This window comes from Accipiter gentilis, chromosome 7 (genome assembly GCF_929443795.1).
Source record: "Accipiter gentilis chromosome 7, bAccGen1.1, whole genome shotgun sequence".
Lineage (NCBI taxonomy): Eukaryota > Metazoa > Chordata > Aves > Accipitriformes > Accipitridae > Astur > Astur gentilis.
The window spans coordinates 5,675,723-5,701,717 of NC_064886.1; the positions used below are offsets into that span (position 1 = coordinate 5,675,723).

Below are 25,995 nucleotides of genomic sequence, written 5' to 3' on the forward strand. Positions count from 1 at the left end.
TACTCACACTACATTGAGGCTGTCTGTGTATCAATAGGCAAATGTCAGTCAGTGGTTCATGCTGTAAAACCTCCTGATTGCGCTCTGCAGGCTACTCAGCTTGTCTGGATGTTTCAGCTACAAGAAAAGATTTCCTCCTGCTCGTGTCCCACCCCTTTGAATGCAACCACCCGCCCCCCCAGCTTCTGAGCAGAGACGTGATGTCTTAGTGTAAGCTGCCTGAAACAACGCAGGGTATGGAGAATAGGACGTGTTGCCATGCCCCATTCCAGCTGATTTTAAAGGGCGCTGTACTGTTAAAAGGCAATTCAGATCATGAACTGGGGGGTTCACCTCTTTCTCCTGTCCTTCAGTCTAAGGTTACCACAATTTTCTTTTGGCAACAGTGCAGCCTCTGGAAGGGCTACAGGGAAATGCCAAAACCAGGCTGTTAGAGACAAGTAGCATATACAGTCTTCTGCACGGTTCTTCGGTTTGTCCAGCGGCGTACTGAGTCTCCAGAATGAACAACTGTTACTGCTGCAAACACCTGGGTGAAAGTCCTCTCTCAAACAACTGTTTGTGTGCTAGGCTAGGCAACAGAGGAGAAATTCCCAGACAGGTTTAAAAACACTTTATTAAAAATATAATTTAAAGACTTTGTTAGAAAATAGAGCAGCCTCTGTACAGTGATGCTTTTAAAGTCCGTGTAAGTTGACTAAGTACAAAAATAATGCTCTCCTGTTGGCATGAGCATGAATGGCGAAAGATCACCCTGGGAGCTCTTGGCCCAAGCAAATTTCAGCAGCAGTGAGGAGGTGGCAGGGCAAGAGCAGAGGTGCTAAGAGAGGTACAATCCCTCAGCTTCACCAGACCTTGTGCTAGTGAGGATTACAGGACTGGAAGTCCCCGCTGCAGTGAGAGATCTGCACTCATTCCTTTCTGTCTTGCGAATGAAAGCTGTGATGGGTTTTAAAACTGCTTAATTGGCTCCGTTTCAATGTTAGTAGCGAAGTAGTTAAACTGCAGTGAGCGCTGGACTACAGATAACATTCTTATGTCTTCGTGATGGGAAGTAGCTGTGATGGTACTGCACTGGAAAGGTGAGAGGCTGGATTACTGAGGTGTGATTTACTCTAAGGTATGTCAGAAGTGAAGGAGCTTGGAGACTTAGTTACTTGGTGACTTGGTTCTTCTGCTAGCGAAACATGATAAAGTATGGCCCAGGGCACTGCTGAGGGCTGCCCTGAAGCCTAATAGGGAAGCAAGAACTGCTCTCCCCATCTCCAGCCAGTGCCATTCTCGGTTGCTTTTTGTAAACTAAACTCAGTTGGGCTAGCTAGAAATAACTACAGCTCTTGCTAAAGCCAGCATCCGGTCTAGTTTATCTGTCTGGTCCTAAATGTGAGCCACAGCTGGTGTCTGGTGCCCGTAAGTGCTTCCCCCGTGAGAACTCTGCAATTGGGGTGTTATTTCTGACACTAGAACCAATGCACCCCACAACTGGTAGCTGAGGTAAGGGAGTTAATGAAAGTAGAAAACTTCAGCAAATGACGTAGATTGAAGATGACTACCAAAAAAACCAACGTAACCCCTTCCAAACAAACATAAATACTGCCCACCCAACACCCAAACTTTAGGCCTATTCCCTTTCTCTATTCACATTCAGCAGTGCTGTCATGCTGTCTAACAGGATGCTGGGCCAATTCTATGGCTTGCATAAGCAGCTCTGATGAAGAAACCAGTAGTCCCTCCTCAACTAGGGGATTTAACATAAATTCTACTTGGACGAGGAAGGAGGGGGGCAGTGCGTGGAGCTGGCTCTATACATAAGTAATTTGTCTTCCAGATGCACGATTAAAGTGCTTGCGGTAATGATCTGGTAACTTAGGAATACCTTTTCATTAAGCTCTGATATAGCTGCGGTCATACTATACGGTCTTCCGTGTACAATTTCTGAAGGAAAACATGCATCTGGTTCTAGTCAGCTTCACTCAGACCGTCATTAAAATGCAAGTGAAGGCTGAGATTTCAAAAAGTCTATGGCTTTATTGGATAGACTTTGTGGGTAAAAAAGTAGACTTAAAACCTGTCTGGCCTGGTTTGTAAGGGTGTGTGTGGATGGCCTTGTTTTGATTTGGTTTTTTAATAGTGTGTGCTCAAATACTTGTTTACAGAGGGATTTTATTTGTTTCTGTATTAGGAATACCATGGGCTCTGTGTGAGGTAAGAACCAATGTGTGAAGGGGAGGGGGCTCTGCTGGTGCCTTGCTCTGGTTTGACTTCACTTTCAGAAACACACACACAATATTGTCTGTGTCCACAGGGAAGTACAGCTCATAGCTTTCGGAAAATAGAGTTGTTGGGGATTGTGGGAACTTGCCTCTGGGTATTTGAGAAGAGCTTTGGGGGTTGTTTTGGTTTTGGGGTTGGTTTTTTGGTTTGTTTGGGTTTTTTTCTTAAATGTTTGATTCTCGTGGCCACTTTGAGAAGGGCAAGGTTATGGAGTAACTACAAAAGACCTTTTGTGTCCAGATGCATGAGTTCAGGTCTCTCTTCCAGAAGTTTTCTCTCTCTGTGATAGTTCTTAAGTAGTCCTACCATTTCCTCCCTGTGATCTTAAGGGAATGCTAGAGACTAGTTGTGGTAAACAGGGAGTTGGAGCATGTCCTTAGGCTGTGGGAGAAAAGTATTCTGCTAATACCTGATAGTGCTGCACCACTTCTCAGCAGTCCTGGTGTTTGTGGGGCCAGGCTGAGCTCGTGGCTACAAAGAAGTCTTCTGATCATGTATCCTTTGCATTTTGAAGAAAGTTATAAAGATTCCAAAACCAAAGGCTCTTCCACTGCAATCCTCACCCGCCTTCCCAAATGACTTATCTTCTGCCAACATTGAGGAGGGAGAGCTGGCACAGATTGGGGCTCTTCTCGCCACAGGGAGAGGTGCCCCCGGGGAATTAAGCTGAAGCCAGGAATTCACATCGCCCCATGGGAGGCTTATTCTCAAAGTCACCAGCGTGCAGGGTTGAAGGAAGCTTCGGTGCAGTTGCTCTGAGTTTGTGGGGTCCTTTGCATCCCCAAGGCAGAGATTAGCAGGGCAGCAGACTTGTGCTATGCTGCACTGATTTCATCTGCCACCTTTGGGAAAAGCAGGGCTTCTTTGGATGGGAAAAACCAAGAGGGTGAGTGTGGAGTTTTGTTCTCTTCCCTTTCCAAACCCACCCTCTAAGCCTGCATGCTTAAGATTTTAAAATCCTGACCCTATAGACACTTCTTGTAATCCTCATAACCAAAATAGTTACTTATTTCACATTGCTGAGCCCAGTGATAATAAGCTTATTGTGGCAACAGCCTGAAAGAAACCAATTCTGCTCTTAACTGAGACTCTCCAGCAGGAATGGAAGATACAGCTGGGTTATTTCACAGTGTTCCCAGTGGGGTTTGGACCAATTTTCCTTTCCCACTTTGTATTCTTATTCTGAACACCTGATGTGCTCAAGAAATACGTTTTTCCATATATCACATAAGTAATGGAGGGCGTAGCTCTAAACAAGGCTGGCTGACCTATCCTTGTATTGCCTGAGGGTGACTTGCAGTCTACTGGAATTAGATGCAATCACAAGTTTTGCCCATACTTTAGGAGGCATCCTGATGGGAACAGGCAATATTGACGTGTCCGAGCCAAAGCATGTTCTGAATCTAGTTATCTTCTGTGGTTTTGTGAGTTGTGATGGCATTTCATGCTAATATCCAGCTGACTTCCCCAGCTTCCTTTTATCAGAGTAAGCAGAGATGCATTTTCCTTCCTTGGAAATTCCCTGCACAACATTCATTGCAAGTTCATTTAACTTTTCTTTATGTCCTCTTCTCAGCAGGCCGCTCCTAACCTCCTGTAGGGGGGAGAGAAGAGGAAATGGAGTAAATGGGGCAGGAGCCTGAGGTCTTGGTGTTGCCAGGTGTGAAAATGAAGGATGTGTATGCGGGGTCAGGTTGAGAAAGTGAGATTTAAGCAAGAAGGAGGTTAGCTAGAAGCAAAATACAGATTATTCGGGAGAGTTGCAGAAGCAATCTCCTTCTCACCAAAAGGAGAAGACAAGAAGATCCAAGCGAGGCCACTCACCTCACTGAAATGTTTCTCAAACAGGATACTGGCACCTTCAGTATGCATGATGGGAGCTGAAATGGCATGTTCCAAGTCATAGCCAAACCACAGCTTGTTTATAATTGCCTGTAATGAAACAAATTCCACACTGACTGACTGGAGATACTGAATAAGAACGTGACTCGCATGCTGCCATCCTCCACACTGGTGTTAAGCCAGACCAGCTCTGCTATAAATCCTGCCTGCAGGATAGTGCAAACGTGGGCTCAGTCAGACCAGAAGTCCTACTAGCCTGGTCTCCTGTCTTCATGGTGACCAACAGCAGATGCTCAGGGCATGTATAAGAACAGAGCGAGCACACAATGGTACTTCCCAGAATGCCTTCCCTGAGCCAAAGAGTTGTCCTTGAATTCAGTAGCTACTGATGGATCTTATATCTTTCTACTGAGGGTTGGTCTTTCTGTTTTCAGATTAGGTCCTAGCATGGACTCCTTCCCATGCTTCTCTCCAGTTGAAGAACGATGAATAATAATAATTAAAAAAATCTTCTTTTTCCTCTTGTAGCCTTATCTGCTTTTATTTCTTGATTGCTGAACAAGTTGTTAGACTTCATGCTTCAGCAAGCTCTTTTTTCATTAAGGTTTGTTACTCTGTGCGTATGTGTGGTGGCGGTTTTCTGGGTTTTTTGTTCCTTCCATCATGTAGCGTATCAGTTTATTTTGGGGGTCCCAAAGTTTTGGGCAACGCCTCTCTTCCTAATAACTTCCTCAGCTTGCTATTTAATTAATCTAACTTCTTGCCTTTCAAAAAAGAATTGAGCAAGGCAGCTGGTACTTGCTCTGGCCTCCAACCAGCAGCCGTTAGTGACTTCTAAATTGCAAATAAAACAAAGTACCGAGGAGTCAAGACCTGAGGAGAGCTGAGTAGAAAAAGCAGGTGGGACTGATCATGGCTGGAAATCTGGAAGGGCTGAAAGAACTGGCGACTGCTGTGGGTTCTCTACCTCCTCCATTCCTGTTCCCTCCTGGTGGTAGTGCAATTCAACCACAGAGCTGAACCTAGCCCCTGTCCTTGCCACAGAAATGCTACAGGCAAGAAGGCGAGGACAGACTGAGTCTGCAGCAGGCCCTCTTCGCTGCTGCCTTCCACATAGCAGTACTAGCAGCAATAAATTTATTCCTTTTGTTCAGGACAGTGTGCGCTCCCCTTGCTCAGTGGAAGGCGTTACTGTGTGGTACCTCTTTACTCACCATAGTAGTAGCGCTGATAATCTGGGTCCCGCCTGCTCCTCCGATCACCAGCATGTCTCCTGTCTTGGAGATGAGAATGGAAGGCGCCATTGCTGAAGGAGGCTTCTCTCCTAGAGCAGAGGCAGAACGTATTATTCCTCCCATGTGGCTGTTAAGGGGGCTGGAGAGACACACAAGTTTATCTACCTCACCCTTCTTGCATTCCCCATGGCAAACCAAGTTGCTGCTTATTCCTCAAGAAGCTCAAGTCTTCCAGAAAACTAGCTTCCTTGTGCTGGGAACCCATCTCACAAGAAACTGGACCTTTATGGCACAGGCTAAATAGGAAGCATCTCTTGGTGCAGGACAGGGCATCCTACAAACATTCAGGACTTGCTGCAGCTCATTTAACCCAGCAGAGGAACCATTAGCAGCAATCCTGCCATTGCAGTACTGATGTTCTCTCTCACAGCAAACCCGAGGGAGATTACATCAGGGATAGCTTATTTCACAGAGCAACAATACTGCCTCAACACTGCTGTGTTAGAGAACTAATTGTAAGCCTATAGCATTACTGATTGTGCGGCAATTATATACTTTTTCATAGATGAGCCTAAAAAGTCAGCAAGCTTCTTCCCTCCCCTCCCCATCAATTAATGATCAGCTTCAGCTGTTGGGTTTTTTTAATCTCTGATTTCCCTGGTCAGAAGACAAAACTCCCATGTTTCCATGTAAGGGCATATGTGAGTAGACAGACACACTAGAGGGCTTTGTCCTCTGTTAGTTAAAACAAATTTGCTCTCATCCAGACCTAGGAAAGGGTCTGCAGTTTACAGACAGTCCCTGCCCACTGGTACACAGCCTGCATATCCATCTCCTGGCCCTGTGTTTTATTTTGAGGGTGAGAATGCTCACCTGGTTTAATGCTTCTGTTTGCCATGCAGAAATCAGCGAGTTCGTTATTTAAAATGATCCCAGTTTGGTTAGAATACACAAAGGAGCCAAACCTGCAGGGGGGAAAGAAGTAGCTTGTCAGTGCCCGGTGCATTCCTGTTGTGGATAACATTAACTGAACGTGGCACCCTCTGGGTTGTCTCTGTCTCCTCCCGGCCTGCAACTGGCCCAGCTCGGGTGTCCAAAAGGTTTTTGTGCTGCTGTCCTGGAGCCAGAGATAAGCTCCCTGTTACTAGTGCACGTGGGGATTTGCGCAAACCACAGAAACTCAGCAGAGCTCAGCAAGTTGTTACATCTTCGTGAATTACGACGTTCCTTTGGGCTGATGCTCAAAGACCTTTGCTGTCACATGAAAAAGGCATGCACGAGTAAGGGACTGCCTAAATCAAGTGAAGCCCAAGAGGTTTGCATTTCTGGTAAACAGCCTTTGCGGGTACCCTGTGAACCTGGTACATGGCCTATACGTGACCCGATTACCAACGCCTTGGCTACTCACGGGAAGTTGATGGTGCTGGTGGCGGACACGGCACTGCCGTCTGCGGCGAGCACAGAGATGTGGCTTGTGCCCTTGCTTTTGTAGCTGTGGTTGTAGAAGGACTCCAGAAAGTTGTAATGGTCGAGTGGGTGGTCACCACGGGTATCTATTCGGCGCCTGACGAGCTCAGCAGTCTTGTCAGACAGCATGTTCCCCACGGTCACCTGCAATCACAGCAAGGACACTGAGCTCGTGCCACCAAAGCACAGGCACGTCTGTCTTAGGGCACAGAGAAGCCTGGGGAATTCAGCCCCAAGAGTCAGAGCTTGGAGACCTGCACTGGCAGCATTCAGCCCCAGCCTGAACCCCAAGGCCACTGTCATCACAGAAAATGAAACAAGCTCAGTACTGTGGCACCGCAGCATTGGCATGAGAACGTGCTCATCCTTTCAAGGGAGCGCCAGCTACAGGCAAACAGAAGCTGCAGACAAAATAAATGGCCTAATCCTGCCTCTGCCTTGGCCAGCTGAGCACCATTCCTCTTGACTAGCACTTCTGAGTATTTTCTTTTCTTCCATGGCTGCAAAGCAGGAGGGTGTCAGAGCGTTGCTTGGTACCGTAGCGTTGCGCTGGCAGGCGGGATAGTCTGGGCAATAGGTAGCCTGCTTGAGGGCTTAGCACGCAGGCTAAAATGAGTTCATGAAAATGCACGTTTTAAAAAAAGAAAGCGGGAAATTGACTTCCCTGCTCCTTCTGTGCCAAGCAGCAGTGTAGAAGCAGCTGTCCGTGCTGTGGGTGTCTGTGGCTGCCCCCATGCACCATGCCAGCTCACCTGAGCTTTGGAGAAGGCTGGGTCACTCATGTGGGGTTTTAGCATATTGCCAAACTTCAGGGCCTCTGCAATGCGATGGTAGGTTTCTACCTTCTCCTCGGGTGTCGCAAGTGATGCTTCATGGAGTTTATACTCTACGGAGCAGCATGACATAATTTTGTTAATGGACCCAAGGCAATGTTTTTTTCAAGAACTGTAAAAAAAAAAAGTTGAAAGCAACCTCCTTTCCCCATCCCAGTTCTTATCAAGTTTCCCCTATGCTTTAGCAGGATGTGGACACAGAAACAACCAAGTACTAATTTCTGCTGTGACTTCAATTCCTTTTGAAGCCTTGGGAAAATAGTGTATCCTTTGGCCTTTGCAGCAGCTATGGTGATGCTGATCCACTGTAAGAATGAGCCAGTTCATTATCCTGCTGCATAGTACGGTCACACTGCTGCTTTGGGGCCCATTCGGGCTCACCGACTCGATTTCTGCCCGTTACTTTTCTAATGCTCTAGAGCAACACTCTTTGCAAACCTCCTGCTGCCCCTTTTCCTTTAGAAATTTACCTTCCAATATCTTGAGGATGAACATGAGCACAGCACCTCCCATGGGCGGTCCAGGAGAAAACACTGTGGTGTGATTGTTCAGGGTAATGTTCAGAGCTGAGGACACCTCTGCTTTGTATGCCTGAAGGTCCTCCAGTGAGATATTGGACCCTTCAAGAGAAAACCAGATGGGTAGCTGGCGTTAGCACATTAACTTCTACAAGGTGCTATGGGCTGGCTACATCAGAGCGTTGGTAAAGCTTGTAGAGAGCCATCCCCGAATACTCCAAATTTCTTCCAACAAGCACAGCAATGTTCTTCATGTGTCCTCATCTACCTCCAAACCCCAGGACATCACAAATCCTAAGGGCGTTGGAAAGGCCAGTGCATAAGCGCTGTGGGTGAATGCTGGAGAAGTACGTGGCTCTCAGCCCTGCTTCTGGGCCTGAGTTATAAGAATTGGGGAAAGGTGGCCCCTTCCCATGCTAGGCACCGCCCCAAGTGGCAAGCAAATGGCATGTGTTGGCTTTCCCCTGGTACCAACTCACTGATAGCCAATTGCTGGGAAAAGGCCTGTCTATTAGCATTAACAGTAGCTGTTACCTACCGGCCTTCCTAATGTCCTCCACCAGGGCTTTTCCTATCTGTCCCCCATAAAATGCTGTAGCTCCATTTTCCGCTACAGCTTTCAGTGTTTTCTGCAGTGCCGGCCACCTGAAGGTGTCTCCAAGCTTCAAAAAATTTTGACCGTCACATATCAGTGGGCTGTTAAAGAAGAACATCCATCAGTTTACAGCATGTGCTTATTCAGTCCCCAGGGCCAATCTCTTTTTCCTGCCCAAAGCTGATTTGGTTTATGCATGTGGTATACTTTCCAAGCTAGTGCTCAATGGCAGTCACATGGAGAAAAGTTCTTCTCAGCCGATTGCTACCCACAGCACCAGGGACTCTTTCCCCAGACAAAGTTTCCTCCATGGGACCTAACGTTTTGACCCTGGCTTGGGTCAGTGGGGCTTCTCCAAACGAGTGTCTGCTGTAGGGCCCTGCTGTCAGGGGACGATTTCCACACAGATGGAGGCAGGCCACATACAGGCAGCTCCTCCTCATGAGCAGATGTGCTTAGCAAACAGTTTTGCTGTGCCAAGCCATTCTAAATTACAAAAAAAAAAAAGTTGTTGACAGAAAAAAGTTTTTTAAAAAAACTTCTGTTATTCCCTTCCTCTCTAGAGCAAGTATTTACTGAGCAGAAGCTGCAGCAGCAGCAGCCTGCGCTCCATGCCAGCGTGTCAGAGGAAGGGTCTGAAGACGAGGGAACAGTGGTCCTCACACTGCAGTTTAATTCATGGGTCTTACCACAGCCTTTTTCCTATTCTGGAGAACTGTGGGTGACGGAACATTTTGTCCATAACCGGGGAAATTAGAAGTGGCTCTGAAAGTAGCTTGATGGTTGGTTCAAACAGGGCTTTCCATGGTAAGCGGCCATATCGTTTATGGGCTTCTTCATATCCACGAAGTTCTCCCGGTACAGCAATCCAGGGGGAACCTGAAAAGCAGAACAGCACTGTCACACCCAGTAAGTCATTGGCCTGTTTCACCTCTCTGAAAGCACTCCAATGGAAGTGTGGATTTGTACAGGCAGGACTAAGGCTTCTAAAAGCAGGTGGCTTTTTTTTTTAATTTCCTTTTTCTATTCATATGTTTCTTCCACTGCCTAATAGAAGGGGCACAGAGAAGCTGGAGCCAGACTCAGAGGTACAAGGTGAAAGCACGAGAGGCAAGAGGCACATGTTGCAGCAAGGGAGATGGGAGCTGGAGATAAGAGAAAAAGCAGCCGTGCAGGGGGAGCCTGGTCAAACACTAGAACAAGGGAAGCTGTGACACGCTCCATCCTTGGAGAAGTTAAAAAATGTGACAGGACAAGGCCCCGAGCAGCCTGAGCTAACTCTGGCATCACTCTGCTTTGAGCAGGAGTTGGAGCAGAGACCTCCAAATGTCCCTTCCAACCAGAGTTGTTCCTGATTCCTTTTCAGGCTCTTCTTCCAAGGATAAGAACATCTCTTCCAGGAACTAGGACACATCCCAAAAGAAAACGTGCTATGGAAGGGGAATGAATACAGCACAAAATGTGGAGAGATCCGAGATGTGCTGCTAAAGCGAGAGTGCCTGCTGCCAAATGGGAAACAGCAAATGGACGTGGAGCCTCCTCGGATGGGGCCGAGGTAGCTCAGCTAAGGTGGAGCCCAGAAACTCAACTCCTGATGCTGTCAGGACACTCCCCCAATGTAAGGAGATGGGCAAGTCCACTAGATTGATTTCTTTTGTTTCCAGAAAGTCTGAGCAGCTATTGACATTATTTTTCTCTGTAAGAACTGCTGGGAAATGAGCGCTTTGGGAGATCTGGTCTTGAAATGCAGACTTCCTGTGAAGAGAAATTACGCTGTGATTTCTCCTCATGTTCTGCTCCCCACCCCCTCACTGGTCAGGTTGCCAATGGTACTACGAATTGTTACTAGGAATTTTTATGGGCCTAGTATTTTTTCTTACTTTTGCAAAAGTCAATTCAGGAAGAGCGCGATCAGTTAAATAGAACTTCGGATAAAGTCAGCAGCAAGGTCCTCGGTTCCCCCACCCTGAGCTTTGTGCACTACACACCAGGAGGGCACACAGCTCTCACGGCCCAGTCTGCATCCTTACCAATGGGGATACCAGCACAGTGAGACAATAAATTCCGCGGAAACTCTCGTGGGACTGTCTCGCGGGCGTTGATCACCTCGACTGTCCCTAGAAAGGAGAAAGGGGAAACGCTTAACGTTGTCTTCCTGAAGCAGGTGAACGTGACGTTTCAGCCAGCTGTGAGCACCGCACAGCCTGCTAGCCCAGAGCCCGCGACGCCGTGCTGAATTGCCCTGAAGCCTTTTGCCAAAAGTGTCAAGCACACCTGCAGGGTCAGGCTGCAGTCGGCACACGCTGTCCTTGGCTCCCACGCTTTTATTTAGAGCGAACAAAGCAATGCCTACCTAGAGGCAGTGAAGGTACAGGCACAAGGCCAGGGCTTGTCTCCAGCCAGTTAAGGCCCCCCCGTGGGCTTTTGGGCTGGGAACATGGGCTGGGATGTGCTTTTTCACATCTGAGTTGCAGGTTCCTGCACTTTCTCTACAGGTGGGACATCAGACCCATAACATGAGCCTCATGCTCCTTGGTGGGCCATTTTCAAGTGATGGCGAGGTACGTCCATCATGTTTACAAGCAGAATGGTCTATGTATCAGGAAACTTGAAAGGAAAAAAAAAACAACAAAACCCCCACTTGTATACACTTGTTTTTCAGGTCTAGCCTATTACTTTGACTCCTTCTCTGACTTGTATTTATCTTCTATCAAAGTCTGCAGAGCCAGCTGTCCTGCAGGAGCCCACGGTGCTACCTAGTGTACCAAGCACGTGAGCCATGCATGGCCATGTGCGGCTCTGTGCAGCAGGATAATTCAGGTGGCACAAGAGGACTGTTAATAGGAGACAATGTTACATGGCTCTGCCAAAAGGGAAAAAAGAAAAATATAGGTGTTTTGCCAAATTATGCTATTGCATAAGATACACCCAAGCATTTCCAGACCCGTGACTCTGTGAGACTACTTGGCAGGGGTTTTAAGACTACAATATTTTTACTGTGTTCATTGTTGATTTTACTATTTGGATCTGTAAACTCTGGGGGCTTTTGGGAGCCAAGACAGTTAAAAAAAAAAAAAAAAAAAAAAAAAAAAAACAATACGAAAACATAAAAGCAAGAACACAACACTAGGGGTTCAGCCAAACCCAGAAAGGCTTCCCAGCGGGTCCTGAACATTGCTAGATTTAGATTTCTGAAGTGAAGATGCATCTCCTGGGACAGGAACTCTCACCACCGCTTTAGGGAGTCCTACCCACGCCAGCAAGGGCAGCGTGAGATGCAGCCCCCCGTGTCGGCGGGCACTGCCTGAGCTGCTGGTGCAGGATAAGCCCCTGAAGTCCCAGCCAGCAACAGCCCCATATCGCTGTGCTCGTTGCCAGCACACGTGCCTCACTCCACTCCCGCCTGCCTCCCTCTCACACCTTGCTGCGCTGTCAACTATGTGACTTCTTTGAAGTATAATTTGGGATTGGTTTGAGGGGGAAGGAAAGGTAAAAAAGTCAGCTCATTTGAAATCCAAAGCTCCTTCCCCTGCCACACACATTCTTGCTGTGAAAAGGTGTGCTTCCTGTAATGGATGTGTTGGGTTAAGAGCAAAAGCATGGTTTGTGATCAAAGGATGAAGCTTTTATGTTCCAAAAAAATTGCTCTGAGAGAACATGAAGGATTCTGACTTCTCCACAGCAGCTGGGTGTCTGCAGGGAGGTGGGGAACCTTGGAGAGGCCAGGGCTGGCCCATACCTGTGCTGGCATTATAGATGGTAAATATGACCCCACCACCCAGGCCTGAACTCTGAGGGTTCATCACCGAGGTGCAGATCAAGCCAGCGATGGCAGCATCCACAGCTGTGCCTCCGCTTTTCAAGATGTCCCTGTGGTGGAAAGGGAGGAAAAAAAGATAGTGTTAAAATCCAGGAATCATGGAATGGAAGAGCCACTTGAAAACGTCTCCCTGGGACACTTGCAAGGCAGCCCTAACTTGATGAGAGCAATTAGCAGTTAGAGAAAGCTATTGGCAGCAGTGTAAGGTGTGACAGTAGAATAAGGTGCCTTCCTTTGTGGAAGTGAGAAAGAAAAATTAGTGGGAAAGAAGGGAGAGTCTGCAGGAGGAAAGAACAGCCAGGGGCCAGACCTGTGCAAGGTTGGTCTTCCTCTGAGGAAAGAGTGATGGGAACAGAGAGAACCGCAGCTGCTCACAAAAGCTGTTGACAAAAAGGGACAGCAAGGAGCTCCCAGACGTGGAGGAGGATGCTCTCGGCAGAGGAGAGAGCTTTCCACGTGCTGTGAAGCAAACAACTGATTTCTAGCTCCCCACCTACTGTTCCCAATAAAAAGGCATATGCTGGTCAACAGGACAGGGGCACTAAAGCAGGGTCCGTGTGAAGCAAACTCCTGAGACTTAACATGTCAATTAGCACAAAATTCAGGCCTTACTTCATTGCTCCTATAGTGTGCCTTCCTGGGCTTATGTGATATTAGCACAAAAATCCTAGCCCGTCCTTATAGCCCCGAAGGCAAAACAAACAATCAGAAAACCAAACAGGAAAAAAACCCAATAATCGACTGTTTCTACCTAGGCACAGCCACACCAAAGGATACACAAGCGTTAAGGCAGCCTCATGCCATTGATAGCAATGAGTTTCTGCTAGAGAAACATGTCTCAACAAATGCACAGCTGTAAAACAACCCGTTTTTGTTGCAGTGGAAATGCCGTGGGGTGGGGTTTCCTTGCGCAGGCTGCCGGTAGCCAGCACCGGTATTTGCTAGGAAGGTTTCTCTGTTTGGCTTGAGATACTGCTTAGATAAGGCAAAACCAGAAGGGAAAGTCGAATAGTTCATTAATTGGAGTGCAACTGCTCCCAGAGGCTGCGACAGGAACACAGAGCGCGTATAGAGACCACTGTTTATTTTATGTCCATTGATGCGGCTGGGACCTGCTGGGGCTGGGAACAGGATGCTGCCAGCAGACACACTGATTGTGGCTTTCCTTTGTTTCTGTAAGTGCCTTTGGAACTACTGCCTGTAAGGAAATGGCATGTGGACAAGTGGGGAGAAAAGAAATGGTAGGGAACCACCGGGCTTTCTGTTTGGGGTCTGCAGGACTTTTTAGCCTCCTAGCAGCAAGTGCTCCCTGGCTGTAGATCTGAAAATGGGGACTGAGGCTCAGGCTCCCCCATTCATCGCCTTGCAGCAGGGGTAAGACTCTCACCACGAATGTCCCTGAGTGTTTTTTTTTTTTCTGAAACTGAAGCTTTTTAATTCCTAACAATAGAAGGGAATGACACGAGGGCTTCATGAGAAGCTGAGTTACCCCTGCACAAGGCCCAGACAGAATGTTAGAAAGTTGGGGAAACAGGGGAGAAGGACCACTACACTGGCCCGAGACAGCGCACCCCAGAGCCCCTGGATTATGGGCTATGAGGCAGCACACATACAAAGCCTGGTGCCAGGGAAAACCATGGTTCTGAGATAATTTGCAGTGAAAAAAACTTTAAAAAAGAAACTTTGAGACTGTATGGTATTAATTTCAATGCAATGCATTAAGGCCTTAACATGGAACATCAGGCACATTTTCCGAAAGCCTGAAAAGCACCAGATTCTCACCCAAGTTCCCAGCCATATTCACAGTTGTGTAAGTAAGTGGTTGCACATTTTGCACTGCCTCTTGTCCTGGGACACTCCTGCCACTCTTCTTCTGAAGCCAGTGCCATCCACCCTCACCATGTCCCCAGAAACACTTGTGCCTGGAGGAGCACTCCCTGATGAAGATCCTCATCCCTCCTTGTCTCATCTGGTGATGGTCGTCTGCCTGCTCCAAAAGATGAGCTGTTCCCCACCCCCCCCCCCCCCGCCACTGATCTGCACCATGCCAGCATGCTCTGCACTGGAACTGCATTAACTTAGCATGCTCTAAAGGGTGAGCACAGTTAATCAATTTATTAATTTAATATTTGTACGCCTAGATGGCCGGTTTCTGGATGATGCTAAGATTTTTTGGTGTTCCCAAGTATTTGTTTATAGAAGCGACATTGTGGGCTAAATACCCTTTAACTACCACAAAAGTAGTGCAATATGCACAAAGCATAGAAACCTGAGAGCTTCTTAACATGACCTTAGCCACGCTCCCTCCCTCCAACATTCCCAGTTAGACATAGAGCCAGGATAACACAAGCCTCGTAAACTCCAGTTTGTAGCTGTACCCTTGGCACCCACTGAGATCAGGGAGCACAAACGAGGTCTCAGTCTCAGCAGAAAAGGTGTAGCTAACTGTTAAAGAGTGCAGAAAACTTCTCCAGGGAGCTGGGACCTGGACTGTTACTGCCTTTGGCAAAAGGGACACAGATTTCCTGAGAGCATCGAGGGACAAGTGGGAGGAGGACATTCACCGGCCAGCGGAGAGGACCTCAGCAGCGCTGCCAGGATGGACACATCCTGCCTGGCATGGCCAAGGCAAATCAAGTGCTTATTTATGAGCAGTGATTACTCCAGCCTGCTAGTCCACCCAATAACTTACAGATGGGTCATGCCCAAGACTGACATTGTGTGACATTGTGTGTGCCTCAGGAAGGCAGGAAAGCCAGAGATAGTCTTTATTGTGCCTAGCACAGTGGTGCCCCGATTCTTGGCTGTGAGTCCTTGGTGTTAACACAATATAGAGCAAAAATGACACCAGCAGCCAACACAGGGACACCTTTTCACAGAAAAGCAAAGCACGTTTTGCTTTGTCCTTGGTCACTAGCCCTCATTAACCACATTTTGCAATATAAACAAGACGACAAGAAAAGCAGAATTTCCAAATAATCCAAAAGTGCTCTCCATTCCTGTCTACTGTGTCTATATCAGTGGCAACTGTCACTGTCGCCTCTGGTGGCAAATACCGCATCTAACAACACATAGTCTAAACTGTTTCTTGCTCAAGGGAAGGAGGGCTTTCCAGTCACCTGCTGCCTTTCGGTGAGCACCACGGGATGGAGAGCTAAGGCTTCCCATCCACTAGCACAGTGTGCAGCAGCTGAGACCATCTTACTATGGGATGGGCTGTGTGATGCTGGGCATGGTCCTTTGCCTGCTGCTTCCTTGGGGGACAGGGGTTAGGGGGACAGGGAGCTGAGATTTCTCTCCCAAACTAGGCGTTATCTTGGCTTTTCCCAGCCTGGCAGGAAGCACTCGCAGCCCCAAGTCTCACAAACACATCTTGGAGGGCTCACACACCACACTGATGTTGGTTCCCTGGCTCTGTGGGGGTGCATGTGCCTGTCAAGTTTTTCACTTGCACCCCAGCACACGGGGTGTCCCATAACACAGGACAGGCACAGTGGTAGCTGAGGAAAAGCAAGCCTTAAAAATCAGGCTTTTAGCTCAAGCTCAGAAACAACTGAACCCAGCAAGGGTAAAACCAAATCCTCATCAGGGCTATTAACAAGATTTCTTTTGAGCTGCTTTGCTGTTTTTACCCAGGAGGTCTGATATGTGTCCCCCATCATCAGTGCAGGGTCCAGGGCCCACAGCCATTCTACGCTATCTGCAGACTGCCTCCCCCAGTCCCGACAGCTTTCATTCCAGTCTCTCTGGAGATGGAAACATAACAAAAAAACCCACTCTCTGAGCTGGCTCTTGCTATACCACACTTGGCTCCCCATGCCTGGCTCACCCACTTTCAGCCAGAGCCCTGCCACTTCCTTGGAAATGATGCCTGGGGAATTTAGCGCCAGTATGGCTTTTTTACTTAGCTATGCTGGCAGAGTACACCCTGTCCCATTAGGGTGCTCCCTTTATATGGATCACTGCTACAACTGGCTTAATTATAATGCGAAACCCTTTAGAGACACATGAGCTCTCAATCAAATTGTGGTATCTTACCAGATCTCTCTCTCGAGATACCTTAGTGCTACAGCTGACCAGATCTGATAACAACATGTTTTGTCCTATATCCTTCCTGCCACTCAGTTTTAGCTTTAGGGTTTGGCCATTAGTGGAGTTTCCTTCAAGTCAGGAGCAGGAGAGGATGTTAACAACCAAGTCCCACTCTAGCAGCAGCAAAACAGATTCACCTTTCCGGGAAGGGTGAATGATGGCACTGAGCTCGCGCAGTTCTCACAGCAAAGATGGGCTGTGCTGGGCTGCAGACCAAGTCTGCTGGTCTGCCCTGGGCTAGAAGGAGCCTTGAAGCCATTTTAAATACACTGGAAATGCTAAGGTATTAAATTATACTGACCTTTTTTTTTTTTTCCTGCTAAAGTAAGCTGGGGCCTGGGAGACCACCCGTTATATAGCAGCTGCCTGCTTAAGATTTATGAAGAGCAAAAGGAACAGCTGTTTCTGTAAAAAAGGGCCAGTTGCCAAATTTAAAACTGTTAAAATACAAGAGGAAGGGAAAGCAGATCCTTTGGGATGTAAACATTGATCAGAAACGCTGCTGGGGCATCACTGAAAAGGATTTTTGCAGCAGTTTCTCTGCCTAGAACTGAGCTTCCCAGGATTGCAGACAATTTCTGACTGTTAAATTCTCACCATTCTCACTCTCCCCACCACCCTATCCCCCGGGCGGGTGTTTGTTTTAGAAAAAGCCGGTTCCCAGGGTTTATGCTAAGCTATGCTGGAGAAGTGGGATCAGAGATGGCTGCTGGGCCAGGTCAGGTCGGCTCGCCTTCCTGCAGCAAAACCCATCGCTGGGAATGAGCACTTTTCCTAAATCTCTCCCTGGCCTTATGCTGGCTCTTGCTTCTGCCATTTGGGAAACAAGCGGCTGCAGAGCAGTGGATGGCAGAGCTCAGACAGCACGTTGGTAGGGAATATAAAGCTTTTTGCATGGTTGATGGAAAAAGCCTCTTCCATTGCCAGGAGGGAAGAAGTGGCTCAGAGTTGGAGGTGAGGGTGGGTTTGGGTACCGCTCACTGCCAGAGCCGTCACCTCCTTCTGTCTTCTCATGGCTTCTTGACATGAGGACAAATTACTGAGGTGGACTTTGATATCAAATCCACATCCTTGGGTTAAAAACTGCTCTGACATGCCTTTTAGCCTCTGATCCCTCTTCAATAAACTGTTTCACTTCATTAAAGGACAAGTTTTCTTCCAGCACAGGGTCCCCGTCTGGACCAGACAGTTGCACAACATTGCTCCCAGTCCCCAACTCCCAGCAGTAAAACCACTTGCAGCAAAAGACCCAACCTTGTTCAGCACTGATGGCTAAGAGCAAGTCTAGCGCAGGACCTGCCAACAAGGATGATGACACGCTGGAGGCTTGCTGAGATTGCTCACTTTCTGCAGGGAGCCAAAGAGTTGCATAAAGATTTCAGAAAGTCCAACCTTGCACAGCCCCAGAATATACAAACACCATCTCCAGAGCTGGAAAACCCAAGCCTGAAGATGACAGCTGAGCACAGCTGAAGAAAAAGAGCAGCAAACAGGGGCTGCGAGTCTGTCCCCCATCTCCTGCTCGTACTAACGTATTAGAGGCACGCGGTTCCTTCACCAACCCTTCTAACACAAGGGCCTTGAGGTGTTTTCCCCCCAACCCACCATGCCACTTGTTAAAAGACAAGACTGGTCTTCAGGCAAGAGGTTCAGTTCGGTTATTCTCAATAAGTTCAAGTGAAAGTTCTATTAGGAGCCCACAAAGACTCTGTCTTAAACAGCAGCATCTTAAACTAACACAGCATCATGTAATGCCACAGGAATTTCATTACTACTAATGACAACTCACAGAGCATGTGGTTTGAGTTTCTTTCCTTTTTAAAAGGAAACAAGATTTTTTTAATTAACGAATAAAATTTATAAGTAGGTCAGAGATTAGGTGCCGCTTTTAGCTTCCAAGACTTTAGGCGCCAGAGCAGTGCGATTGATTTCATTCCCATCCCGCGCTGGAGGTTCTCCGAGCATCCCCCACATGGGTTCCTGGGAGCTCGGGGGGGGATTTGTAGGATGAAAGGGGTGGCTGCGGCGGGGCAGCCCAGGGTCCCAACAGAGAGAGGGTCTGCGGGGTCAGTGGGGGAGAGCAGGGACAAACCGGCACTGTTGAATCTCTCTGTGATGTGCCTTTAGGGACTAGTTGCAATGAGTCCTGCTCTCACCCATGGGGCGGGCAGGCTGACAGGTTCAATTACAACATGTGGTTTTCATTTGATTGTAGCTTTGCCGTACCCAAGCCACCGAGCCTAATTGTTTTTCCCGTGGTGCTGGAGGTCACTCTTTTCCTTTTTGTATGTTTCCACTAAAAGTATTCAGCAATTACCAAAAAATTAGACTGAGGAAATTTGTTCTTTTATCTTATTTTACTTGTTTTAAACTCCTCTAGAAATTTGTTAGGTGGTTCTGAAATGTGCAAGTACAAAACTAGAGATGTAGTCTGCCTCCAGTTCAAACAATTCACTCTAATTTGGCCAAATTGTTTGCTTTGGGGAAAAAAAACCCCAAACCCAACAAAAAACCTGATCATTAAAAATTTTGATCATACAAATTTTTTTACTTATTTTTACATATACAAAAATGCATATGTGTGTGGTCATCAGTGAATTAACTGGTTTTGGTAGCTTAATTCTCCTGTGATTTCTAAGCAATAATAGCGGAAATGAGCCTGTTCCAACCCCGAGCTGCAGAGGCTAATCACAGCTTCCTCAAAAAAACTGCATCTGGTAACAGCCACAGCTTTGGGGCATGGAAAAAACAAGGAGATTATTATCCTTAGTACTCAGTGCTCCCCGGGCTGGACCACGAGCAAGGGTAGTGGCCATGTCCTGCCTCAAACCGAGGAGATGGGAGAGGAGTGAGGTGGCTGAGCTGCGGAGGCAGGATCAGGGCAGAAGAAAGCCCATAAGGTTGAGCAATTTGGGAGCGGGGATGGTGGCGTGTTGGTAGCATGAGAAGACCAGTAGTGACGGCACAGGCTCAAAAACACCAGCACAGGGAGGTGGGTACATGTGGGAAGGAGCAGCCAGAGAGCTGGGGGGAGGCTGTCATTAGGCAGAAGAGAAAGAGCAGCAGCAGCACAGGTGGGACCAGCAGGGGCTTGGGAGCCGCAGTACAGGTCCCGGCTCTTGTGCCCTTGGGAATCACACCATTCATGATTGCTCGCCTAGCTCCTCAAATCTTTACAGTATTCCAGGTCCAAACAACCAGTGTAAAAATTCGCAAATGTTTGCGGAACTGCAGAAGAAGAGTGAAGACCTAAATACAGTACTTAGTAAGAAACAGAAAAACCCAAGATTAATTATTTCTTCTTGTTTCATCTTTCCTAAGTCTCATGAATTTGGGGGTTGAATTATTTTTGAGCAGCAGAAGTCAAGAGCACTGTTGTAATCTCAGAAACACTCAATTGACTGGCTGGGCAGTGTCCAGGAAGGAGTTAGAGTTACGCATCGAGGGATGCTTGGCTTTGCTCTCGCTTTGTTGCCGAACTTCAGTGGCAAATGAAGTGGCAGCTCACAGGTGGGGACAGCAGGGCCAAATGGCTAAGGTGACTCTGAGAAATTGGATTTTGTTGCTACTGCTGCGACAAAATTCCCATGTGATGCTAAAATCTTGTTCAGCAAAGATTAAGCAGGAGGCCTCTGTATGGTCCTCAGCTACTGATGCTGCCATCAAGACCTCTGGGTCAGGCTCAAGGAAGCCCTCACCCTGCAGAGGCACACAGGAGGTCAGTGTGAGAGGTACCCTGAGCAGCGGAGATTGCTCTGAAAGGCAGAGACCTTGGTCAAAGTGACGCTGATGTGGCATCCATGCAGTATAATTGCCATGTTAGACTTTCTTATTTATACCAGTGAGATAACATCATTTTCTCACTTTGCAGATTGCTATGGGAATTAATTTAGTGGTGACTATCACGTGCTAATAGCTAAGAGCTAAAATGTGATATACAGATATAAAAGCACAGAAATGTCTGGGAGAAAATGAACAAGATCACGTGCAGTACAGAGCATGCAGTAAGCTTCCTCCACAGAAGAGATGTTCCTTCCTTACAAGCTACCACCGTGGGCCAGTGGGGACAAAGGCAAATATGACAATGACAAAGAAAGGGGCAAATGTTATACAAAGCTTCTGATCACAAGCTCTTTTGCAGAGGAACATTTTTATACACAGTTTTACTTCTTCTGTTATGGTCTGTTGCAAGAACACGAGCAGATAGCTGAAGCTGGGAGAACACAGGAGTTCGGTTCATTCAAAGTACAAGGACAGCATGAATTTCCAAGAATGGCTGGAGGCAAAGGATACCGGGAAAAGCAGCCAGCAGCGTGTAACAGTAAGGGAGTAGAGCTAACTATCGGGCAGAGAGTGAGCAGTGCAGAGCCAAGGTGAAGGAGGGGAATAGTCTTGGCTGGGGAGATCCAGGGAGCTTGGCAGGGCTGGGGGAGAGAGAGGATACATTTGGAGCAGCAGGACGTGACGTGCAGATGCCCCAGGCTGGGCGAAAATGTGTGATGGGAAGTTGGAGCAAGGGCAGAGTTTTGTGGGGATCATTGGCAAACTATTTGTAGGAAATCTAAGGTGGTCTGTCAGACTGGAGGGACTCCATAGACCTTGTCAGCAAGTGTGTTGGAGGCTTAGCTACAGCAATGGTTGAGGCTACAGAAGCAGGTGGAGCTTCTTGCAGAGAGAGGGAAGAAAACAGATGACAGCCCAGCAGTAGCCAGCTAGCCAAAGCTTCTCAGTTGTCTACCTCACCACAGATTTTTGTGGCTCTCACTTCAGCCCCTTCCAGCTGATAAAAATTACAATAGCTGCAAAACAAGTGCTGTCATTTTCCAGCAGATTCTTTGGATAATCCCATAACGTATAGCGTAAAAAACCCCATCTCGTTCCTTGACATATGTGTAGCCACAGTACATTTTCCCCAACTACTCACAAATGCTGTGTCAGCATGTCATTTCAAGAACCCCATGTGTGACATGGCAAGCGTGGTGTAAGGACACTACGTCTGATCTCACTCCTGCAGCCACAAGGTAGAGCACACAGCTCCAGCGTCCATTGCTGGAGCATCCAGCATCTCATGTAGCTTGTGAAGTACCATCCTTCTACTTTCATATATGCAAATGTTTAAGAATTGAAGTACAGTAATGGTAAAATATTAACCCAGGAGTCAAAATGTTTGAGAGAGAAGTTGTTACGCAAACCAAAGTGTTACAACCTGAGCAGCTAGAGAGTTTTTTAAACCTCCATCTTTCCTTCCAAGCAATGTAAGTATGTCTTTTGTACTTACACTATCTTGGCTGAATTTCGATTAAATCTGCTCTTTGCTTTCCAATACAGAGTGTCTTCCTCAATAGCAGACACACTTGCTGCAGGTTTCAGTCCAGAAACACACACCCTAAAGGCTGGGATGCCCAGTCCCCCTTACCCACGGAGCCAGCCTGCCTTCCTTGCCTCTGCGGAAGCCCAGCTGCGGCTCTCTGCTAGCTCCTCTCACTTCTTTCTTAATTCATTTCTAAGCCGCTTACCACCATGAAATAAACAATTAATTTCCCGCTTCCCTACTTAAAAACAACCTTGTACTCGTACACTATAAATATTTGTACCTTCCAAAAGGCCACTGTGCTGCAATTTTTTTGTGACATTGGATAAGGAAAATAAGCATCCACCGCGGAGGCAGGGCTCCATCTGCTCTCTGAGCTGCTCCACTACCGAGGGAAAGCACCCAGGGAGCAGCATTGCTGCTCAGCCCCAGAACCGGGGACGGGGCAGAAACCCAGCTCGCTCCCGTAGTTAGGACACGTCCTGTCCGTCAGTCTGAGTCCCTGACATAGAACCCGAAAAACCGCGAGGTGCGTGCACATACCGGCCGATGACAGAGCAGGTCTCGGTGTCAGCAGCCACGGCACCGTGCAGGTAGCGCTGAGGACCGCACTTGGGTTGAGTCAGGATGACCACGAGGGCCACGACCACGGCCAGCACCCCCAGGGTCAGCAGCACCAAGCAGCAGATCTTCCCCGTAGACATGGCTAGTCCTACGCCGTTGGAGGCAGCCGGGAAGCTTTTCCTCCTTTCGCGAAGGCGCCTGCTTTGCTCAGGGTGGAAGGAGAGGATCCCGGCAGTTTCGGGAGGGAGGTCTCGCTCAAGTGGGCTCAGCCCTCTTTTTAAGATTACAAACTGCTACAAAGGAAACGGTCTACTCTTTCTTTCCTGCTGTCATGTGTGAGAGGCTTTTCACTCTTTTATAAAGTAAACTTTTTCTGGCATAGCCACCATATGCCCCCTTTTTTTTTTTTTTTTTTTAAAGTCTCTGGTGAAAACATTTAACGCATTCACTGCTGGAGCACTTCAAAGTGAAATCTCTACACTGCTTATTGTCTTCACAGTCTTGCCACACAGAGCAAGTTACAAAACAAAGGCAGCCTATGTGGTGAATCACTGAGAAAATTACAACATCAATCCTACTTTGCAAACTTGGGGTATTCTCTTGCCATAAGACTGGTCAGACAAGTAAAAGCTAAATACAAAACACAAAGCTGCAACCTTCATATTTACTCTTACTTCACCTTACCGTTTATTACAATCCTGCTTCTTTACTTTTTTCATCATTAAATCTTGCCAGTGTCCACACAATACACCTTCTGTAAAAGAGCATGTCAGAATACCTTGAATAAAGCAGCACACCTCTGCACTTCTGCAAAACATTAGAGCTAAAAGCTCTGGAGTCCAGCCCATATTGATCAGCAACCACGGCACCCATGAAGTGAACAGCTACTAAATAAGACCAAACCCGATTCCTAACAGAGCAGCCATCAGCAGCAAAAATTGCTACACGGTGCAACTGGCCCCAGCTAGCTCTTTAAAAGCCTCTTAATTATACAGTTCTCATTGCACTTAAAAAGTTAAAGATAACAGCTCCACATCTGCCTGTCTTTCTAAAAGAGGTTGTCTCTGATCCTTTTCCAGCTGGATTGGGAGAAGGGGAATTCACCTGCGCAGATTTACACCTGTATTTCAGTACAGACTTTGAACTTTCACCCACTAAACTTTATCTCATAGTTAAGTAATACAATTTCATGTATCATATCTCAAGAAATGGATTTGATAGACTAGACCGTCTTTTTTGCAGTGGTGTTGTATCTTCCCGTAAGGTTATCTCGGGGAAGTGAGACTAGTCCAAGAAAAACATTTTTTGTCCAAGATAAAACCACTGTCCCTGGGGAATAATTTCTTGGTCTCCACATCGCTCTCTGTCTTGGCGAATATACTTGGCATGTGTAACAAGCCTCCACAGCTCTAATGTGACCCTTCATTTCACCCCATTTCAAGACACTGCTGATCTTGTAAAATTTCTCAATCCCTACATGACTTTCATGTTTCATTTTTGTGAAATTATAGTATAACACTTAAAGAGTCATCATTCTGGTGGTTTTTGGGAAAGCTCTTCCCAGTAAATTCATAGCAGGGCTGGAAGCCCTGACCACTCAGTACCAACAGACTCAAGGCTCAAGTGGATTTTGTCCATCTGCTTTCATCAACTGCCATGGAGAATTCAACTCCAGTCTCCAAATTTTCATCAACTTTGGTTTTCAACTCAGCATGTCAAACATCTGTATCTGGAAAAGTACCTTTGTGCTGCCAAGAAGGAGACCTGGAAGAGGTGAGAAAGGTAAGAGAGAGTGTCATCTCCCAGACCATGTCTAGGAAGGCCAAGACATGGTTATGATCTATTCCAAGTAAGAGATGCCTCCCACAGGCAAACCCATTTGTCTTTAGATACATAAATGAAGCCTGAGCCTCATCCTCTCTTTCAATGTGTAACTTTTAGTCTTGTTGGTGTAACACTAAACTTTGACCATATTATGCTACCAAGTCTGCACTGACCCTCCCATGTGAGAGGCTGCTTAGCTGTTCACATGCTGGAGCTCAGGACTGTGACTTCTACTTGTCTGTTGGTTTGTTTCTCAAAACTTTCACATTTATCATCATTGCCTGGGAGTGCAGTTTGCCGTGGTATAAATCTCCACACATAGCACTTCACGGCAAGGACTCTCTGGTCCTCCGCTGCCAGCGTGAAGGGCTTTTTATGCTGCATGAAAAGGAGCTCAGGTACTTAAAGACCCTTACAGGCCAAGGTATACTCAAGGAGATTTTAATTAGAATTGTAATTATTAACAGAATTACCATTTATTAACTAATAAACAGGTACAGTATCTTTAAATTGCCCTTTATATTGTTGGGGTCCTGTTACCTTTTTTCCCAGATCTTCAACCAAGAGACCAAATTTGAAAATTATTTAACATCTGAGGTACAGGCATTGATAAGGTGGAAGTGAACACCACAGCTTCCTTATGGGTAAGAAATCAAAGGATGGAAGTCCTCACATTTTAAGAGCAGAGCCTAAATACTAAGTGAAGGAGTTGGGAAGAAATTGCCTTTGCAGATAGGTTATTGCAGAGGTGCTGAAGGGTCTCGGCCATTGGGCCGAGTTGGTGGGGAGAGTACACAGGGCAGTTTTAGTCTAATCCCATCGTCTGGTGACCAAAGGGACCAGGGCAGGCTCTGGAGGCACCAGGAGCTTCTCTTTCAGCCTTGCTGGGGACAGCGTGCACCTTTGCTTCTTTTGGCAGCAGTGTATTGCACTATGCCAGCGTAATTTTACCTCAAGGTCCAAAATGTTCTTGACACACTGAGCTACCATGTATAGAGCCTGCTTCTCTGACAGTGAAGCTAGTTTCAGATGATGACTGGTGTCAGTCATGTTTGAGGAAAAGCAAGCTGGTTGCTGGTTGAAAGCCAGCCCTCATAACCAGTCTCAGGATCCTGGAGGTAAGGAGACAATCCCAAAGAGCACCAGCATCTACATCTGCTGTACACATGCTTTTCATTCAGCAGAAGAAAGTTGGAGATGCAAATCAAAAAGCCATCTTCTCAGAAGATGGAGACCTCTGTGCTGAAGCAGGATTCATGACAGTCCAGGGCCAGACTAAAGAAAACAAGGTTGCTGCCTTGTCTGCAGCAAAAGGGTAGGTTTGTGGCATGAACGGCATTTCAGGCATTGTGTTTTCTCCATGCCTGCTTTTCTTCAGTGCTGCTTTCTAATGATTGAAGGGAAGAAAAGAACATCATTGGACAGAAATCCAGACATTTCTACTCCACAAAGAAAAGCTGACTAAAGTATTGACCCTCAATGTATCGCTCTTCATCTCATCTTTTAAAGATATAAACTAAAAGAACCCTAAACACACACCAGACATGAGGCATTGTCATGCTAGTGTCCTAAACGGCCTCCTTTGCCTTTTTCTGTACACTGTCCAAATTACATTGCAAC

At 47.1% G+C, this 25,995-nt stretch overlaps 1 protein-coding gene across 1 annotated transcript; it reads right to left on the bottom strand.

Moving 5' to 3' along the window:
• Positions 1 to 608: 608 nt before the first annotated feature.
• On the bottom strand, positions 609 to 22,901 carry GGT5 (gamma-glutamyltransferase 5). The gene is made up of 12 exons (XM_049806318.1): positions 22,531 to 22,901; positions 12,504 to 12,634; positions 10,795 to 10,881; positions 9,454 to 9,643; positions 8,708 to 8,865; positions 8,122 to 8,271; positions 7,571 to 7,704; positions 6,760 to 6,962; positions 6,225 to 6,316; positions 5,331 to 5,440; positions 4,099 to 4,206; positions 609 to 3,868 (listed from the first exon to the last, which is right to left on the bottom strand). Exons 1-12 carry the CDS (start codon positions 22,689 to 22,691, stop codon positions 3,722 to 3,724), a joined length of 1,671 nt encoding a protein of 556 aa, XP_049662275.1. The 5' UTR covers positions 22,692 to 22,901; the 3' UTR covers positions 609 to 3,721.
• Positions 22,902 to 25,995: the final 3,094 nt, after the last annotated feature.